The 18,091-nt window shown below is 54.4% G+C and overlaps 1 protein-coding gene across 1 annotated transcript in view; it reads left to right on the top strand.

The window, feature by feature from the left end:
- Window positions 1-1,349: 1,349 nt before the first annotated feature.
- LOC135053761 (uncharacterized) overlaps window positions 1,350-18,091 on the top strand; it is a 214,805-nt gene continuing 198,063 nt past the window's right edge. Inside the window, exon 1 of the mRNA XM_063957502.1 lies at window positions 1,350-1,727. Coding sequence (XP_063813572.1) covers window positions 1,690-1,727 — 38 coding nt within the window. The 5' untranslated portion in view covers window positions 1,350-1,689. The remainder of the gene's footprint in view (window positions 1,728-18,091) is intronic.

Below are 18,091 nucleotides of genomic sequence, written 5' to 3'. Positions count from 1 at the left end.
GGATTCTGCAGCGCCTATTAATTGCAGAAACAAATGAGCAGAACAAGAAAACAGAGGCTTACAGTACAAGACAAAGTAGGACAAATACATGGTATATACACATTGCTGTATCAGGGTACAGGACACTGAAATAAGTGTCAAGGCGGCAGCAACCGAGGGTTATAGTAGGTGCTGTTGTAGGAGTAGGTGATAGTATAAGAAAAATAAGGAAAAACCACATGAGGGGAGAGGGCCCTGCTCGTGAGAGCTAGCATCCTCAAGGGGAGGGGCAGACAGTCAGGGGTGACACAGATGGGGTAATCTCTTAGATCCCACGCTGCGCTGACCTTGTCTCCAGTGCTCTCCCCAGTCACAGTCAGCGACTCTTATCCTTCCCAGGGCCCCGGGTCATGGATCACATTTTGTTACCATTATCTCACTGTTTGTTTTCCCCTGATACTCTGTGTCTGATCTTTTTATATTATATTGTTGTTTACTGGCATTCTCCCTGCACGGCGCTACAGACGCTTAGTGGCGCCATATAAAGATAATGACAACCATCTGAGGAGCCGTTTCTGAGTAGCTCGAGACTTACTTCTACACTGCGATCAGCTCAGCCCGTTTCGTTCCTGGTTTGACATCACAAACACGCCCAGCGTTCGCCCAGACACTCCTCCGTTTCTCCAGCCACTCCCGCGTTTTTCCCTGACACACCTGCGTTTTTTCGCACACACCCATAAAACGGTCAGTTTCCGCCCAGAAACACCCACTTCCTGTCAATCACACTACGATCACCAGAACGATGAAAAAACCTTGTTAAGTCGTGAATAAAAATTTACTTGGCGCAGGCGCACTGCGAACATTGCGCATGCGCAGTTTGCGACTAATCGCTCCATAGCGAAAAAAAATAACGAGCGAACAACTCGGAATGAGGGCCACGGTGCTTTGATATTTATATACAGAATACAGAGATGATTTATCATGATGTTAATGGTAATTTATCTCCGCTGTGTGCTTCCTCCGACTGTATCACCTCCCCAAGAGGAACCATCTACATGTGCAATAAAGACTGAAACTTCCAGTCCTCAAAGACGTTATGGAGATGTTTTATGGTTATTTATTTTCTCCTTTAAAGTCAGAGGATTTATATTTCCCCATTACTCCCGCTGGTCAGAGCTTTCTGCTCCTGGAGGTTTGCTAATGAAATAAGTAGGACTTGGACCTTGCCCAGGAGACATTCTGTACTCTCAGGATTAATCGCCCGTGGACAGGTCACAGTCTCCATACACGCGTGTGCCAGACATGACGTGACACCTGCTCGTCGCCTGCCGCTCTGTGCATTTCCCAGTAGTCGGTGACTGGTGTAAGAACTCTCGCTGATAACTTGTGTGTTCCTGGCTCATGTCCTCACAATTAAGGAGAACACAGCGAGTGTGAGGACGTACTGACCTGTGTCCAGGAATCCAGCAGAATTGGCGCGATTAGTATAATCTCTTGTCTTCATTAATGAAATGCAAAACAGCTGCGGCGCAGTGATTCTGTCTGCATCCACCTCCACACGTGACCTCCGCATGTGTTTCTGGAACATGCTTATGGCGTTTCCATAGCAGCAAAGGGAGAGCATTGAGGGCAGGGCCAGATTAACCATGGGGCAGACGTGACTACCGTCCCAAGGCCTCCAGGTAAAAACAGGCTCATCATCACGAAAGCATGCTGGTGACCAGCCACCGGCCACATGGCCATAGATCGTAAGTAATAAAGTTGTATTTCTACTTTCCTTTCAAAATTATGCAATTTTTGTGCTTTTATGTAAGTAGGTGGTGTACACGCCCACGTCATTGGCCACACCCACATGGCACTGACCACACCCATACAGTGCTGGTCACACCCGCATGGCACTGGGCACACCCACACAGCACTGATCACAGCCACAAACGGCACTGGCCACACCCACATAGCAATGTTCACACCCACATGGCCCTGGTTACAGCCAACATGGCACTGGCCACACCCACACAGCAATGGTCACACTCAACGTCACTAGCCACACCCACACAAAGAATGTTCACACCCACATGCCACTGGTCACACTCACATGGCACTGGCCACACCCATACAGTACTGGTCACACCCGCATGGCACTGGCCACACCCACACAGTACTGATCACAGCCACACGGCACTGGCCACCCCCACATAGCAATGTTCACACCCACATGGCCCTGGTTACAGCCAACATGGCACTGGCCACACCCACACAGCAATGGTCACACTCAACGTCACTAGCCACACCCACACAAAGAATGTTCACACCCACATGCCACTGGTCACACCCACATGGCACTGGCCACACCCATACAGTACTGGTCACACCCGCATGGCACTGGCCACACCCACACAGTACTGATCACAGCCACACGGCACTGGCCACACCCACATAACAATGTTCACACCCACATGGCACTGGTTACAGCCAAAATGGCACTGGCCACACCCACACAGCAATGGTCACACTCAATGTGTCACTAGCCACACCCACACAAATAATGGTCACACCCACATGTCACTGGTCACACCCAACATGGCACTGTACACACCCACACAGCACTGGTGAGTCCCAAAATGGCTACCGTCCACACCCATACCCATCCACAGCGGTCTAGCATCCTTCCTGCATTTGCGAATGGTAAAACTGTGATGCTATCTCGCAGTTCGGGATAAACATCGCGGCCATCGTTCGTGATGTACCTCTGTCGCACTGAGGCTAGCGATGCCAAGGAAACTGTGACAGCGTCACAGTCCTTGGCCTCGCCACTCCCAGAAAATGTACCCCCTGCCCTCAGTCACAGATTGGGGGTGAGTGCTGACTGCGCTGTATGATACAGGTAGCACTGTGTACCCCCTGCCCTCAGTCACAGATTGGGGGCGAGTGCTGACTGCGCTGTATGATACAGGTAGCGCTGTGTACCCCCTGCCCTCAGTCACAGATTGGGGGCGAGTGCTGACTGCGCTGTATGATACAGGTAGCACTGTGTACCCCCTGCCCTCAGTCACAGATTGGGGGCGAGTGCTGACTGCGCTGTATGATACAGGTAGCATGGTGTACCCCCTGTCCTCAGTCACAGATTGGGGGCGAGTGCTGACTGCGCTGTATGATACAGGTAGCACTGTGTACCCCTGTCCTCAGTCACAGATTGGGGGCGAGTGCTGACTGCGCTGTATGATACAGGTAGCACTGTGTACCCCCTGCCCTCAGTCACAGATTGGGGGCGAGTGCTGACTGCGCTGTATGATACAGGTAGCACTGTGTACCCCTGTCCTCAGTCACAGATTGGGGGCGAGTGCTGACTGCGCTGTATGATACAGGTAGCACTGTGTACCCCCTGCCCTCAGTCACAGATTGGGGGCGAGTGCTGACTGCGCTGTATGATACAGGTAGCACTGTGTACCCCCTGTCCTCAGTCACAGATTGGGGGCGAGTGCTGACTGCGCTGTATGATACAGGTAGCACTGTGTACCCCCTGCCCTCAGTCACAGATTGGGGGCGAGTGCTGACTGTGCTGTATGATACAGGTAGCACTGTGTACCCCCTGCCCTCAGTCACAGATTGGGGGCGAGTGCTGACTGTGCTGTATGATACAGGTAGCACTGTGTACCCCCTGCCCTCAGTCACAGATTGGGGGCGAGTGCTGACTGCGCTGTATGATACAGGTAGCACTGTGTACCCCCTGCCCTCAGTCACAGATTGGGGGCGAGTGCTGACTGTGCTGTATGATACAGGTAGCACTGTGTACCCCCTGCCCTCAGTCACAGATTGGGGGCGAGTGCTGACTGCGCTGTATGATACAGGTAGCACTGTGTACCCCCTGCTCACAGTCACAGATTGGGGGTGAGTGCTGACTGCGCTGTATGATACAGGTAGCACTGTGTACCCCCTGTCCTCAGTCACAGATTGGGAGCGAGTGCTGACTGCGCTCTATGATACAGGTAGCACTGTGTACCCCCTGCCCTCAGTCACAGATTGGGGGCGAGTGCTGACTGCGCTGTATGATACAGGTAGCACTGTGTACCCCCTGTCCTCAGTCACAGATTGGGAGCGAGTGCTGACAGCGCTGTATGATACAGGTAGCACTGTGTATCCCCTGCCCTCAGTCACAGATTGGGGGCGAGTGCTGACTGCGCTGTATGATACAGGTAGCACTGTGTATCCCCTGCCCTCAGTCACAGATTGGGGGCGAGTGCTGACTGCGCTGTATGATACAGGTAGCGCTGTGTACCCCCTGCCCTCAGTCACAGATTGGGGGCGAGTGCTGACAGCGCTGTATGATACAGGTAGCACTGTGTATCCCCTGCCCTCAGTCACAGATTGGGGGCGAGTGCTGACTGCGCTGTATGATACAGGTAGCGCTGTGTACCCCCTGCCCTCAGTCACAGATTGGGGGCGAGTGCTGACTGAGCTGTATGATACAGGTAGCACTGTGTACCCCCTGCCCTCAGTCACAGATTGGGGGCGAGTGCTGACTGCGCTGTATGATACAGGTAGCGCTGTGTACCCCCTGCCCTCAGTCACAGATTGGGGGCGAGTGCTGACTGCGCTGTATGATACAGGTAGCACTGTGTACCCCCTGCCCTCAGTCACAGATTGGGGGCGAGTGCTGACTGCGCTGTATGATACAGGTAGCACTGTGTACCCCCTGTCCTCAGTCACAGATTGGGGCGAGTGCTGACTGCGCTGTATGATACAGGTAGCGCTGTGTACCCCCTGCCCTCAGTCACAGATTGGGGGCGAGTGCTGACTGCGCTGTATGATACAGGTAGCGCTGTGTACCCCCTGTCCTCAGTCACAGATTGGGGGCGAGTGCTGACTGCGCTGTATGATACAGGTAGCACTGTGTACCCCCTGTCCTCAGTCACAGATTGGAGGCGAGTGCTGACTGCGCTGTATGATACAGGTAGCGCTGTGTACCCCCTGCCCTCAGTCACAGATTGGGGGCGAGTGCTGACTGTGCTGTATGATACAGGTAGCACTGTGTACCCCCTGCCCTCAGTCACAGATTGGGGGCGAGTGCTGACTGCGCTGTATGATACAGGTAGCGCTGTGTACCCCCTGCCCTCAGTCACAGATTGGGGGCGAGTGCTGACTGCGCTGTATGATACAGGTAGCACTGTGTACCCCCTGTCCTCAGTCACAGATTGGAGGCGAGTGCTGACTGCGCTGTATGATACAGGTAGCGCTGTGTACCCCCTGCCCTCAGTCACAGATTGGGGGCGAGTGCTGACTGCGCTGTATGATACAGGTAGCACTGTGTACCCCCTGCCCTCAGTCACAGATTGGGGGCGAGTGCTGACTGCGCTGTATGATACAGGTAGCGCTGTGTACCCCCTGCCCTCAGTCACAGATTGGGGACGAGTGCTGACTGCGCTGTATGATACAGGTAGCGCTGTGTACCCCCTGCCCTCAGTCACAGATTGGGGGCGAGTGCTGACTGCGCTGTATGATACAGGTAGCACTGTGTACCCCCTGCCCTCAGTCACAGATTGGGGGCGAGTGCTGACTGCGCTGTATGATACAGGTAGCACTGTGTACCCCCTGCCCTCAGTCACAGATTGGGGGTGAGTGCTGACTGCGCTGTATGATACAGGTAGCACTGTGTATCCCCTGCCCTCAGTCACAGATTGGGGACGAGTGCTGACTGCGCTGTATGATACAGGTAGCGCTGTGTACCCCCTGCCCTCAGTCACAGATTGGGGGTGAGTGCTGACTGTGCTGTAGTATACAGGTAGCACTGTGTACCCCCTGCCCTCAGTCACAGATTGGGGGTGAGTGCTGACTGCGCTGTATGATACAGGTAGCACTGTGTACCCCCTGCCCTCAGTCACAGATTGGGGGCGAGTGCTGACTGCGCTGTATGATGCAGGTAGCGCTGTGTACCCCCTGCCCTCAGTCACAGATTGGGGGCGAGTGCTGACTGCGCTGTATGATACAGGTAGCACTGTGTACCCCCTGTCCTCAGTCACAGATTGGAGGCGAGTGCTGACTGCGCTGTATGATACAGGTAGCGCTGTGTACCCCCTGCCCTCAGTCACAGATTGGGGGCGAGTGCTGACTGCGCTGTATGATACAGGTAGCACTGTGTACCCCCTGCCCTCAGTCACAGATTGGGGGCGAGTGCTGACTGCGCTGTATGATACAGGTAGCGCTGTGTACCCCCTGCCCTCAGTCACAGATTGGGGACGAGTGCTGACTGCGCTGTATGATACAGGTAGCGCTGTGTACCCCCTGCCCTCAGTCACAGATTGGGGACGAGTGCTGACTGCGCTGTATGATACAGGTAGCGCTGTGTACCCCCTGCCCTCAGTCACAGATTGGGGGCGAGTGCTGACTGCGCTGTATGATACAGGTAGCACTGTGTACCCCCTGCCCTCAGTCACAGATTGGGGACGAGTGCTGACTGCGCTGTATGATACAGGTAGCGCTGTGTACCCCCTGCCCTCAGTCACAGATTGGGGGCGAGTGCTGACTGCGCTGTATGATACAGGTAGCACTGTGTACCCCCTGCCCTCAGTCACAGATTGGGGGCAAGTGCTGACTGCGCTGTATTATACAGGTAGCACTGTGTGCCCCCTGCCCTCAGTCACAGATTGGGAGCGAGTGATGACTGCGCTGTATGATACAGGTAGCACTGTGTAGCCCCTGCCCTCAGTCACAGATTGGGGGCGAGTGCTGACTGCGCTGTATGATACAGGTAGCACTGTGTACCCCCTGCCCTCAGTCACAGATTGGGGGTGAGTGCTGACTGCGCTGTATGATACAGGTAGCACTGTGTACCCCCTGCCCTCAGTCACAGATTGGGGGCGAGTGCTGACTGCGCTGTATGATGCAGGTAGCGCTGTGTACCCCCTGCCCTCAGTCACAGATTGGGGGCGAGTGCTGACTGCGCTGTATGATACAGGTAGCGCTGTGTACCCCCTGCCCTCAGTCACAGATTGGGGTCGAGTGCTGACTGCGCTGTATGATACAGCTAGCACGGTGTGCCCCCTGCCCTCAGTCACAGATTGGGGGCGAGTGCTGACTGCGCTGTATGATACAGGTAGCGCTGTGTACCCCCTGCCCTCAGTCACAGATTGGGGGCGAGTGCTGACTGCGCTGTATGATACAGGTAGCACTGTGTATCCCCTGCCCTCAGTCACAGATTGGGGGCGAGTGCTGACTGCGCTGTATGATACAGGTAGCACTGTGTACCCCCTGCCCTCAGTCACAGATTGGGGGCGAGTGCTGACTGTGCTGTAGTATACAGGTAGCGCTGTGTACCCCCTGCCCTCAGTCACAGATTGGGGACGAGTGCTGACTGCGCTGTATGATACAGGTAGCTCTGTGTACCCCCTGCCCTCAGTCACAGATTGGGGGCGAGTGCTGACTGTGCTGTATGATACAGGTAGCACTGTGTACCCCCTGCCCTCAGTCACAGATTGGGGGTGAGTGCTGACTGCGCTGTATGATACAGGTAGCGCTGTGTACCCCCTGCCCTCAGTCACAGATTGGGGGCGAGTGCTGACTGTGCTGTATGATACAGGTAGCACTGTGTACCCCCTGCCCTCAGTCACAGATTGGGGGTGAGTGCTGACTGTGCTGTATGATACAGGTAGCGCTGTGTACCCCCTGCCCTCAGTCACAGATTGGGGGCGAGTGCTGACTGCGCTGTATGATACAGGGAGCGCTGTGTACCCTCTGCACTCAGTCACAGATTGGGGGCGAGTGCTGACTGCGCTGTATGATACAGGGAGCGCTGTGTACCCTCTGCACTCAGTCACAGATTGGGGGCGAGTGCTGACTGCGCTGTATGATACAGGGAGCACTGTGTACCCCCTGTCCTCAGTCACAGATTGGGGACGAGTGCTGACTGCGCTGTATGATACAGGGAGCGCTGTGTATCCCCTGCACTCAGTCACAGATTGGGGGCGAGTGCTGACTGCGCTGTATGATACAGGGAGCGCTGTGTATCCCCTGCACTCAGTCACAGATTGGGGGCGAGTGCTGACTGCGCTGTATGATACAGGTAGCGCTGTGTACCCCCTGCCCTCAGTCACAGATTGGGGGCGAGTGCTGACTGCGCTGTATGATACAGGGAGCGCTGTGTATCCCCTGCACTCAGTCACAGATTGGGGGCGAGTGCTGACTGCGCTGTATGATACAGGTAGCGCTGTGTACCCCCTGCCCTCAGTCACAGATTGGGGGCGAGTGCTGACTGCGCTGTATGATACAGGGAGCGCTGTGTATCCCCTGCACTCAGTCACAGATTGGGGGCAAGTGCTGACTGCGCTGTATGATACAGGTAGCATGGTGTACCCCCTGCCCTCAGTCACAGATTGGGGGCAAGTGCTGACTGCGCTGTATTATACAGGTAGCACTGTGTACCCCCTGCCCTCAGTCACAGATTGGGGGCAAGTGCTGACTGCGCTGTATTATACAGGTAGCACTGTGTGCCCCCTGCCCTCAGTCACAGATTGGGAGCGAGTGATGACTGCGCTGTATGATACAGGTAGCACTGTGTACCCCCTGCCCTCAGTCACAGATTGGGGGCGAGTGCTGATTGCGCTGTATGATACAGGTAGCACTGTGTACCCCCTGCCCTCAGTCACAGATTGGGGGCGAGTGCTGATTGCGCTGTATTATACAGGTAGCACTGTGTGCCCCCTGCCCTCAGTCACAGATTGGGAGCGAGTGATGACTGCGCTGTATGATACAGGTAGCACTGTGTACCCCCTGTCCTCAGTCACAGATTGGGAGCGAGTGATGACTGCGCTGTATTATACAGGTAGCACTGTGTACCCCCTGCCCTCAGTCACAGATTGGGGGCAAGTGCTGACTGCGCTGTATTATACAGGTAGCACTGTGTGCCCCCTGCCCTCAGTCACAGATTGGGAGCGAGTGATGACTGCGCTGTAGTATACAGGTAGCACTGTGTATCCCCTGCCCTCAGTCACAGATTGGGGGCGAGTGCTGACTGCGCTGTATGATACAGGTAGCACTGTGTACCCCCTGCCCTCAGTCACAGATTGGGGGCGAGTGCTGACTGCGCTGTATGATACAGGTAGCACTGTGTACCCCCTGCCCTCAGTCACAGATTGGGGGAGAGTGCTGACTGCGCTGTATGATACAGGTAGCGCTGTGTACCCCCTGCCCTCAGTCACAGATTGGGAGCGAGTGATGACTGCGCTGTATGATACAGGTAGCGCTGTGTACCCCCTGCCCTCAGTCACAGATTGGGAGCGAGTGATGACTGCGCTGTATGATACAGGTAGCACTGTGTATCCCCTGCCCTCAGTCACAGATTGGGGGCGAGTGCTGACTGCGCTGTATGATACAGGTAGCATGGTGTACCCCCTGCCCTCAGTCACAGATTGGGGGCGAGTGCTGACTGCGCTGTATGATACAGGTAGCACTGTGTACCCCCTGCCCTCAGTCACAGATTGGGGGCGAGTGCTGACTGCGCTGTATGATACAGGTAGCACTGTGTACCCCCTGCCCTCAGTCACAGATTGGGGGCGAGTGCTGACTGCGCTGTATGATACAGGTAGCACTGTGTACCCCCTGCCCTCAGTCACAGATTGGGAGCGAGTGCTGACTGTGCTGTATGATACAGGTAGCGCTGTGTACCCCCTGCCCTCAGTCACAGATTGGGGGCGAGTGCTGACTGCGCTGTATGATACAGGTAGCACTGTGTACCCCCTGCCCTCAGTCACAGATTGGGGGCGAGTGCTGACTGCGCTGTATGATACAGGTAGCACTGTGTACCCCCTGCCCTCAGTCACAGATTGGGGGCGAGTGCTGACTGCGCTGTATGATACAGGTAGCACTGTGTACCCCCTGCCCTCAGTCACAGATTGGGAGCGAGTGCTGACTGTGCTGTATGATACAGGTAGCGCTGTGTACCCCCTGCCCTCAGTCACAGATTGGGGGCGAGTGCTGACTGCGCTGTATGATACAGGTAGCGCTGTGTACCCCCTGCCCTCAGTCACAGATTGGGGGCGAGTGCTGACTGCGCTGTATGATACAGGTAGCACTGTGTACCCCTTGCCCTCAGTCACAGATTGGGGGCGAGTGCTGACTGCGCTGTATGATACAGGTAGCACTGTGTACCCCTTGCCCTCAGTCACAGATTGGGGGCGAGTGCTGACTGCGCTGTATGATACAGGTAGCGCTGTGTACCCCCTGCCCTCAGTCACAGATTGGGGGCGAGTGCTGACTGCGCTGTATGATACAGGTAGCGCTGTGTACCCCCTGCCCTCAGTCACAGATTGGGGGCGAGTGCTGACTGCGCTGTATGATACAGGTAGCACTGTGTACCCCTTGCCCTCAGTCACAGATTGGGGGCGAGTGCTGACTGCGCTGTATGATACAGGTAGCGCTGTGTACCCCCTGCCCTCAGTCACAGATTGGGGGCGAGTGCTGACTGCGCTGTATGATACAGATAGCACTGTGTACCCCCTGCCCTCAGTCACAGATTGGGGGCGAGTGCTGACTGCGCTGTATGATACAGGTAGCACTGTGTACCCCTTGCCCTCAGTCACAGATTGGGGGCGAGTGCTGACTGCGCTGTATGATACAGGTAGCGCTGTGTACCCCCTGTCCTCAGTCACAGATTGGGGGCGAGTGCTGACTGCGCTGTATGATACAGGTAGCGCTGTGTACCCCCTGCCCTCAGTCACAGATTGGGGGCGAGTGCTGACTGCGCTGTATGATACAGGGAGCGCTGTGTATCCCCTGCACTCAGTCACAGATTGGGGGCAAGTGCTGACTGCGCTGTATGATACAGGTAGCATGGTGTACCCCCTGCCCTCAGTCACAGATTGGGGGCAAGTGCTGACTGCGCTGTATTATACAGGTAGCACTGTGTACCCCCTGCCCTCAGTCACAGATTGGGGGCAAGTGCTGACTGCGCTGTATTATACAGGTAGCACTGTGTGCCCCCTGCCCTCAGTCACAGATTGGGAGCGAGTGATGACTGCGCTGTATGATACAGGTAGCACTGTGTACCCCCTGCCCTCAGTCACAGATTGGGGGCGAGTGCTGATTGCGCTGTATGATACAGGTAGCACTGTGTACCCCCTGCCCTCAGTCACAGATTGGGGGCGAGTGCTGATTGCGCTGTATTATACAGGTAGCACTGTGTGCCCCCTGCCCTCAGTCACAGATTGGGAGCGAGTGATGACTGCGCTGTATGATACAGGTAGCACTGTGTACCCCCTGTCCTCAGTCACAGATTGGGAGCGAGTGATGACTGCGCTGTATTATACAGGTAGCACTGTGTACCCCCTGCCCTCAGTCACAGATTGGGGGCAAGTGCTGACTGCGCTGTATTATACAGGTAGCACTGTGTGCCCCCTGCCCTCAGTCACAGATTGGGAGCGAGTGATGACTGCGCTGTAGTATACAGGTAGCACTGTGTATCCCCTGCCCTCAGTCACAGATTGGGGTCGAGTGCTGACTGCGCTGTATGATACAGGTAGCACTGTGTACCCCCTGCCCTCAGTCACAGATTGGGGGCGAGTGCTGACTGCGCTGTATGATACAGGTAGCACTGTGTACCCCCTGCCCTCAGTCACAGATTGGGGGAGAGTGCTGACTGCGCTGTATGATACAGGTAGCGCTGTGTACCCCCTGCCCTCAGTCACAGATTGGGAGCGAGTGATGACTGCGCTGTATGATACAGGTAGCGCTGTGTACCCCCTGCCCTCAGTCACAGATTGGGAGCGAGTGATGACTGCGCTGTATGATACAGGTAGCACTGTGTATCCCCTGCCCTCAGTCACAGATTGGGGGCGAGTGCTGACTGCGCTGTATGATACAGGTAGCATGGTGTACCCCCTGCCCTCAGTCACAGATTGGGGGCGAGTGCTGACTGCGCTGTATGATACAGGTAGCACTGTGTACCCCCTGCCCTCAGTCACAGATTGGGGGCGAGTGCTGACTGCGCTGTATGATACAGGTAGCACTGTGTACCCCCTGCCCTCAGTCACAGATTGGGGGCGAGTGCTGACTGCGCTGTATGATACAGGTAGCACTGTGTACCCCCTGCCCTCAGTCACAGATTGGGAGCGAGTGCTGACTGTGCTGTATGATACAGGTAGCGCTGTGTACCCCCTGCCCTCAGTTACAGATTGGGGGCGAGTGCTGACTGCGCTGTATGATACAGGTAGCACTGTGTACCCCCTGCCCTCAGTCACAGATTGGGGGCGAGTGCTGACTGCGCTGTATGATACAGGTAGCACTGTGTACCCCTGCCCTCAGTCACAGATTGGGGGCGAGTGCTGACTGCGCTGTATGATACAGGTAGCACTGTGTACCCCCTGCCCTCAGTCACAGATTGGGAGCGAGTGCTGACTGTGCTGTATGATACAGGTAGCGCTGTGTACCCCCTGCCCTCAGTCACAGATTGGGGGCGAGTGCTGACTGCGCTGTATGATACAGGTAGCGCTGTGTACCCCCTGCCCTCAGTCACAGATTGGGGGCGAGTGCTGACTGCGCTGTATGATACAGGTAGCACTGTGTACCCCTTGCCCTCAGTCACAGATTGGGGGCGAGTGCTGACTGCGCTGTATGATACAGGTAGCACTGTGTACCCCTTGCCCTCAGTCACAGATTGGGGGCGAGTGCTGACTGCGCTGTATGATACAGGTAGCGCTGTGTACCCCCTGCCCTCAGTCACAGATTGGGGGCGAGTGCTGACTGCGCTGTATGATACAGGTAGCGCTGTGTACCCCCTGCCCTCAGTCACAGATTGGGGGCGAGTGCTGACTGCGCTGTATGATACAGGTAGCACTGTGTACCCCTTGCCCTCAGTCACAGATTGGGGGCGAGTGCTGACTGCGCTGTATGATACAGGTAGCGCTGTGTACCCCCTGCCCTCAGTCACAGATTGGGGGCGAGTGCTGACTGCGCTGTATGATACAGATAGCACTGTGTACCCCCTGCCCTCAGTCACAGATTGGGGGCGAGTGCTGACTGCGCTGTATGATACAGGTAGCACTGTGTACCCCTTGCCCTCAGTCACAGATTGGGGGCGAGTGCTGACTGCGCTGTATGATACAGGTAGCGCTGTGTACCCCCTGTCCTCAGTCACAGATTGGGGGCGAGTGCTGACTGCGCTGTATGATACAGGTAGCGCTGTGTACCCCCTGCCCTCAGTCACAGATTGGGGGCGAGTGCTGACTGCGCTGTATGATACAGGTAGCACTGTGTACCCCCTGCCCTCAGTCACAGATTGGGGGCGAGTGCTGACTGCGCTGTATGATACAGGTAGCACTGTGTACCCCCTGTCCTCAGTCACAGATTGGGGGCGAGTGCTGACTGCGCTGTATGATACAGGTAGCACTGTGTACCCCCTGTCCTCAGTCACAGATTGGGGGCGAGTGCTGACTGCGCTGTATGATACAGGTAGCACTGTGTACCCCCTGCCCTCAGTCACAGATTGGGGGTGAGTGCTGACTGCGCTGTATGATACAGGTAGCACTGTGTACCCCCTGCCCTCAGTCACAGATTGGGGCGAGTGCTGACTGCGCTGTATGATACAGGTAGCGCTGTGTACCCCCTGCCCTCAGTCACAGATTGGGGACGAGTGCTGACTGTGCTGTATGATACAGGTAGCACTGTGTAGCCCCTGCCCTCAGTCACAGATTGGGGGTGAGTGCTGACTGCGCTGTATGATACAGGTAGCACTGTGTAGCCCCTGCCCTCAGTCACAGATTGGGGGCGAGTGCTGACTGCGCTGTATGATACAGGTAGCACTGTGTAGCCCCTGCCCTCAGTCACAGATAGGGAGCGAGTGCTGACTGCGCTGTATGATACAGGTAGCGCTGTGTACCCCCTGCCCTCAGTCACAGATTGGGGGCGAGTGCTGACTGCGCTGTATGATACAGGTAGCACTGTGTACCCCCTGCCCTCAGTCACAGATTGGGGGCGAGTGATGACTGCGCTGTATGATACAGGTAGCGCTGTGTACCCCCTGCCCTCAGTCACAGATTGGGGGCGAGTGCTGACTGCGCTGTATGATACAGGTAGCACTGTGTACCCCCTGCCCTCAGTCACAGATTGGGGGCGAGTGCTGACTGCGCTGTATGATACAGGTAGCACTGTGTACCCCCTGCCCTCAGTCACAGATTGGGGACGAGTGCTGACTGCGCTGTATGATACAGGTAGCACTGTGTACCCCCTGCCCTCAGTCACAGATTGGGGGCGAGTGCTGACTGCGCTGTATGATACAGGTAGCGCTGTGTACCCCCTGCCCTCAGTCACAGATTGGGGGCGAGTGCTGACTGCGCTGTATGATACAGGTAGCACTGTGTACCCCCTGCCCTCAGTCACAGATTGGGGGCGAGTGCTGACTGCGCTGTATGATACAGGTAGCACTGTGTACCCCCTGCCCTCAGTCACAGATTGGGGACGAGTGCTGACTGTGCTGTATGATACAGGTAGCACTGTGTACCCCCTGCCCTCAGTCACAGATTGGGGGCGAGTGCTGACTGTGCTGTATGATACAGGTAGCACTGTGTAGCCCCTGCCCTCAGTCACAGATTGGGGGCGAGTGCTGACTGCGCTGTATGATACAGGTAGCACTGTGTAGCCCCTGCCCTCAGTCACAGATTGGGGGTGAGTGCTGACTGCGCTGTATGATACAGGTAGCACTGTGTACCCCCTGCCCTCAGTCACAGATTGGGGGCGAGTGCTGACTGCGCTGTATGATAATACGCACACAGACACGCACTCACAAACACTTACAGACATGCACTCACAGACACGCACTCACAGACACACAATCACAAAGACTCACAGACACGCACTCACAAACACTCACATACATGCACTCACATTCACAGACATGCACTCACTAACATTCACAGACATGCACTCACAAACACGCACTCACATACATGCACTTACAGACATGCACTCACAGACACTCACAGACATGCACTCACATTCACAGACATTCACTCACAGACACGCACTCACTAACATTCACAGACATGCACTCACAAACACGCACTCACATACATGCACTTACAGACATGCACTCACAGGCACGCACTCACAAACACTCACAGACATACACTCACAGACACGCACTCACAGACACGCACTCACAAACACGCACTCACATACATGCACTTACAGATATGCACTCACAGACACTCACAGACATGCACTCACATTCACAGACATTCACTCACAGACATGCACTCACAAACACTCACAAACATGCACTAACACGCACTCACAGACACGCACTCACAGACACACACTCACAAACACTCACAGACATGCACTCAAAAACACTCACAGAAATGCACTCACAAACACGCACTCACAGACACGCACTCACAGACACACACTCACAAACACTCACAGACATGCAGTCACAGACACGCATTCACAAACATGCACTCACAGGCAAGCTGTCACAAACACACACTCACTCACAAACACGCACTCACACACTCACAAACACGCACTCACATACACGCTCTCACAGAATCGCACTCACAGACACACAGTCATACATGCAGTGCACACTCACAAACACGCACTCACACTCACAGACACGCACTCACAAACACACAGACACGCACTCACAAACACGCACTCACATACATGCACTCAAAGACATGCGCTCACAAACACTCACAGACATGCACTCACAAACACAGACATGCACTCACAGACATGCACTCACAAACACTCACAGACATGCACTCACAAACACGCACTCACAAACACTCACAGACACGCACTCACAGACACGCAGTCACAGACATGCACTCACAGACACGCACGCACAAACAAGCTGTCACAAACACACACTCAGATACGCACTCACTCACAAACACGTACTCACAGACATGCACTCACAAACACTCACATACACTCACTTACAGACATGCACTCACAAACACTCACAGACATGCACTCACAAACACTCACAGACATGCACTCACAGACACGCACTCACAAAAAAGCTGTCACAAACACACACTCAGACACGCACTCACTCACAAACACGCACTCACACACACGCTCTCACAGAATCGCACTCACAGACACGCACTCACACGTGCACACTCAGACACGCACTCACAGACACGCGCTGACAGACACGCACTCACAGACACACACACACTCACAGACACTCACTAATAACACGTATCTGTATGTTAGGTGGGTTATGGGTCGTTTGGTCAACCCAACTTAGGTCGACACTCATTAGGTCAACAGGTAAAAAGGTCGACATGAGTTTTTGGACTGTTTTTAGTGCCGTTTTCCCAATTAGTGCGCCGTGTCCCCTCGCTTCGCTCGCCATGCTTCGGGCAAGGTGCCTCCCTCTGCTACCGCTGCGCTCTGCACAGGTTACTATTCCCAATCGTAGTCCATGTGGATCGTTAAGTATGAAAAAGTCCCAAAAAGTTGAAAAAAATTATAATTTTTTTTAAAACTCGCGTCGACCTTTTGACCTAGTACATGTCTACCTAACGGCTATGTCGACCTTCAGTGGTCAGTCTAATGACGGTACCCCGTTAGGTGTTACACATTGGTGGTCATTCCGAGTTGTTCGCTCGCAAGCTGCTTTTAGCAGCTTTGCACAAGCTAAGCCGCCGCCTACTGGGAGTGAATCTTAGCTTGTTAAAATTGCGAACGAAAGATTCGCAATATTGCGATAAGACATCTCTGTGCAGTTTCTGAGTAGCTCCAGACTTACTCGGCATCTGCGATCAGTTCAGTGCTTGTCGTTCCTGGTTTGACGTCACAAACACACCCAGCGTTCGCCCAGACACTCCTCCGTTTCTCCAGCCACTCTCGCGTTTTTCCCAGAAACGGTAGCGTTTTTTCACACACTCCCATAAAACGGCCAGTTTCCGCCCAGAAACACCCACTTCCTGTCAATCACACTACGATCACCAGAACGAAGAAAAAACCTCGTAATGCCGTGAGTAAAATACCTAACTGCATAGCAAATTTATTTGGCGCAGTCGCACTGCGGACATAGGGGGTCATTCCGAGTTGTTCGCTCGCAAGCTGCTTTTAGCAGCTTTGCACACGCTAAGCCGCCGCCTACTGGGAGTGAATCTTAGCTTCTTAAAATTGCGAACGAAAGATTCGCAATGTTGCGATAAGACATCTCTGTGCAGTTTCTGAGTAACTCGAAACTTACTCGGCATCTGCGATCAGTTCAGTGCTTGTCGTTCCTGGTTTGACGTCACAAACACACCCAGCGTTCGCCCAGACACTCCTCCGTTTCTCCAGCCACTCCCGCGTTTTCCCCAGAAACGGTAGCGTTTTTTCTCACACACCCATAAAACGGCCAGTTTCCGCCCAGAAACACCCACTTCCTGTCAATCACACTACGATCGCCAGAACGAAGAAAAAACCGTGAGTAAAATTCCTAACTGCATAGCAAATTTACTTGGTGCAGTCGCAGTGCGAACATTGCGCATGCGCACTAAGCGGAAAAACGATGCGATGCGAAGAAATTTACCGAGCGAACAACTCGGAATGACCCCCATTGCGCATGCGCATTAGCGACTAATCGCTCCGTTGCGAGAAAATAATAACGAGCGAACAACCCCCATTGTGTGATGCTGAGGACGCTGTACACATGTTTTACACCTTTCCAGCTTCTTCTTGTTTAATCAGCAAACTGAGACAATAACACAATGTGTGCACCAATAACACAATGATACTATTATCCACGCTCACACAGGCGGGAACATCTCCTCGCTGTTACCAGTGACACCTGTCCTGGCCTATAATGCAGCACAATATGTATTTATAGTTATTTCTGTCCTCCACTGACCTGTACTGAGGGCAATGCAAGTACTCCGAGGAATGGGAGTTACCTTTCTTATCTCTCTCTTCTACATCCGTCTCATTCTCCTGCAGCGCCCTCTGAGTAGACATCAGCCAGCGAATTAATCATACATTATTTATTACCAGTTATTGATATAGCGCACACATATTCTGCAGCGCTGTACAGAGTATATTTGCCCATTCACATCAGTCCCTGCCCCAGTGGAGCTTACAATCTATATTCCCTATTACATGTATACACACACATTCA

The sequence above is a fragment of the Pseudophryne corroboree genome, chromosome 1 (assembly GCF_028390025.1).
Source record: "Pseudophryne corroboree isolate aPseCor3 chromosome 1, aPseCor3.hap2, whole genome shotgun sequence".
In the NCBI taxonomy this organism is placed as follows: Eukaryota; Metazoa; Chordata; class Amphibia; order Anura; family Myobatrachidae; genus Pseudophryne; species Pseudophryne corroboree.
This window is presented reverse-complemented; position numbering and strand designations above follow the sequence as displayed.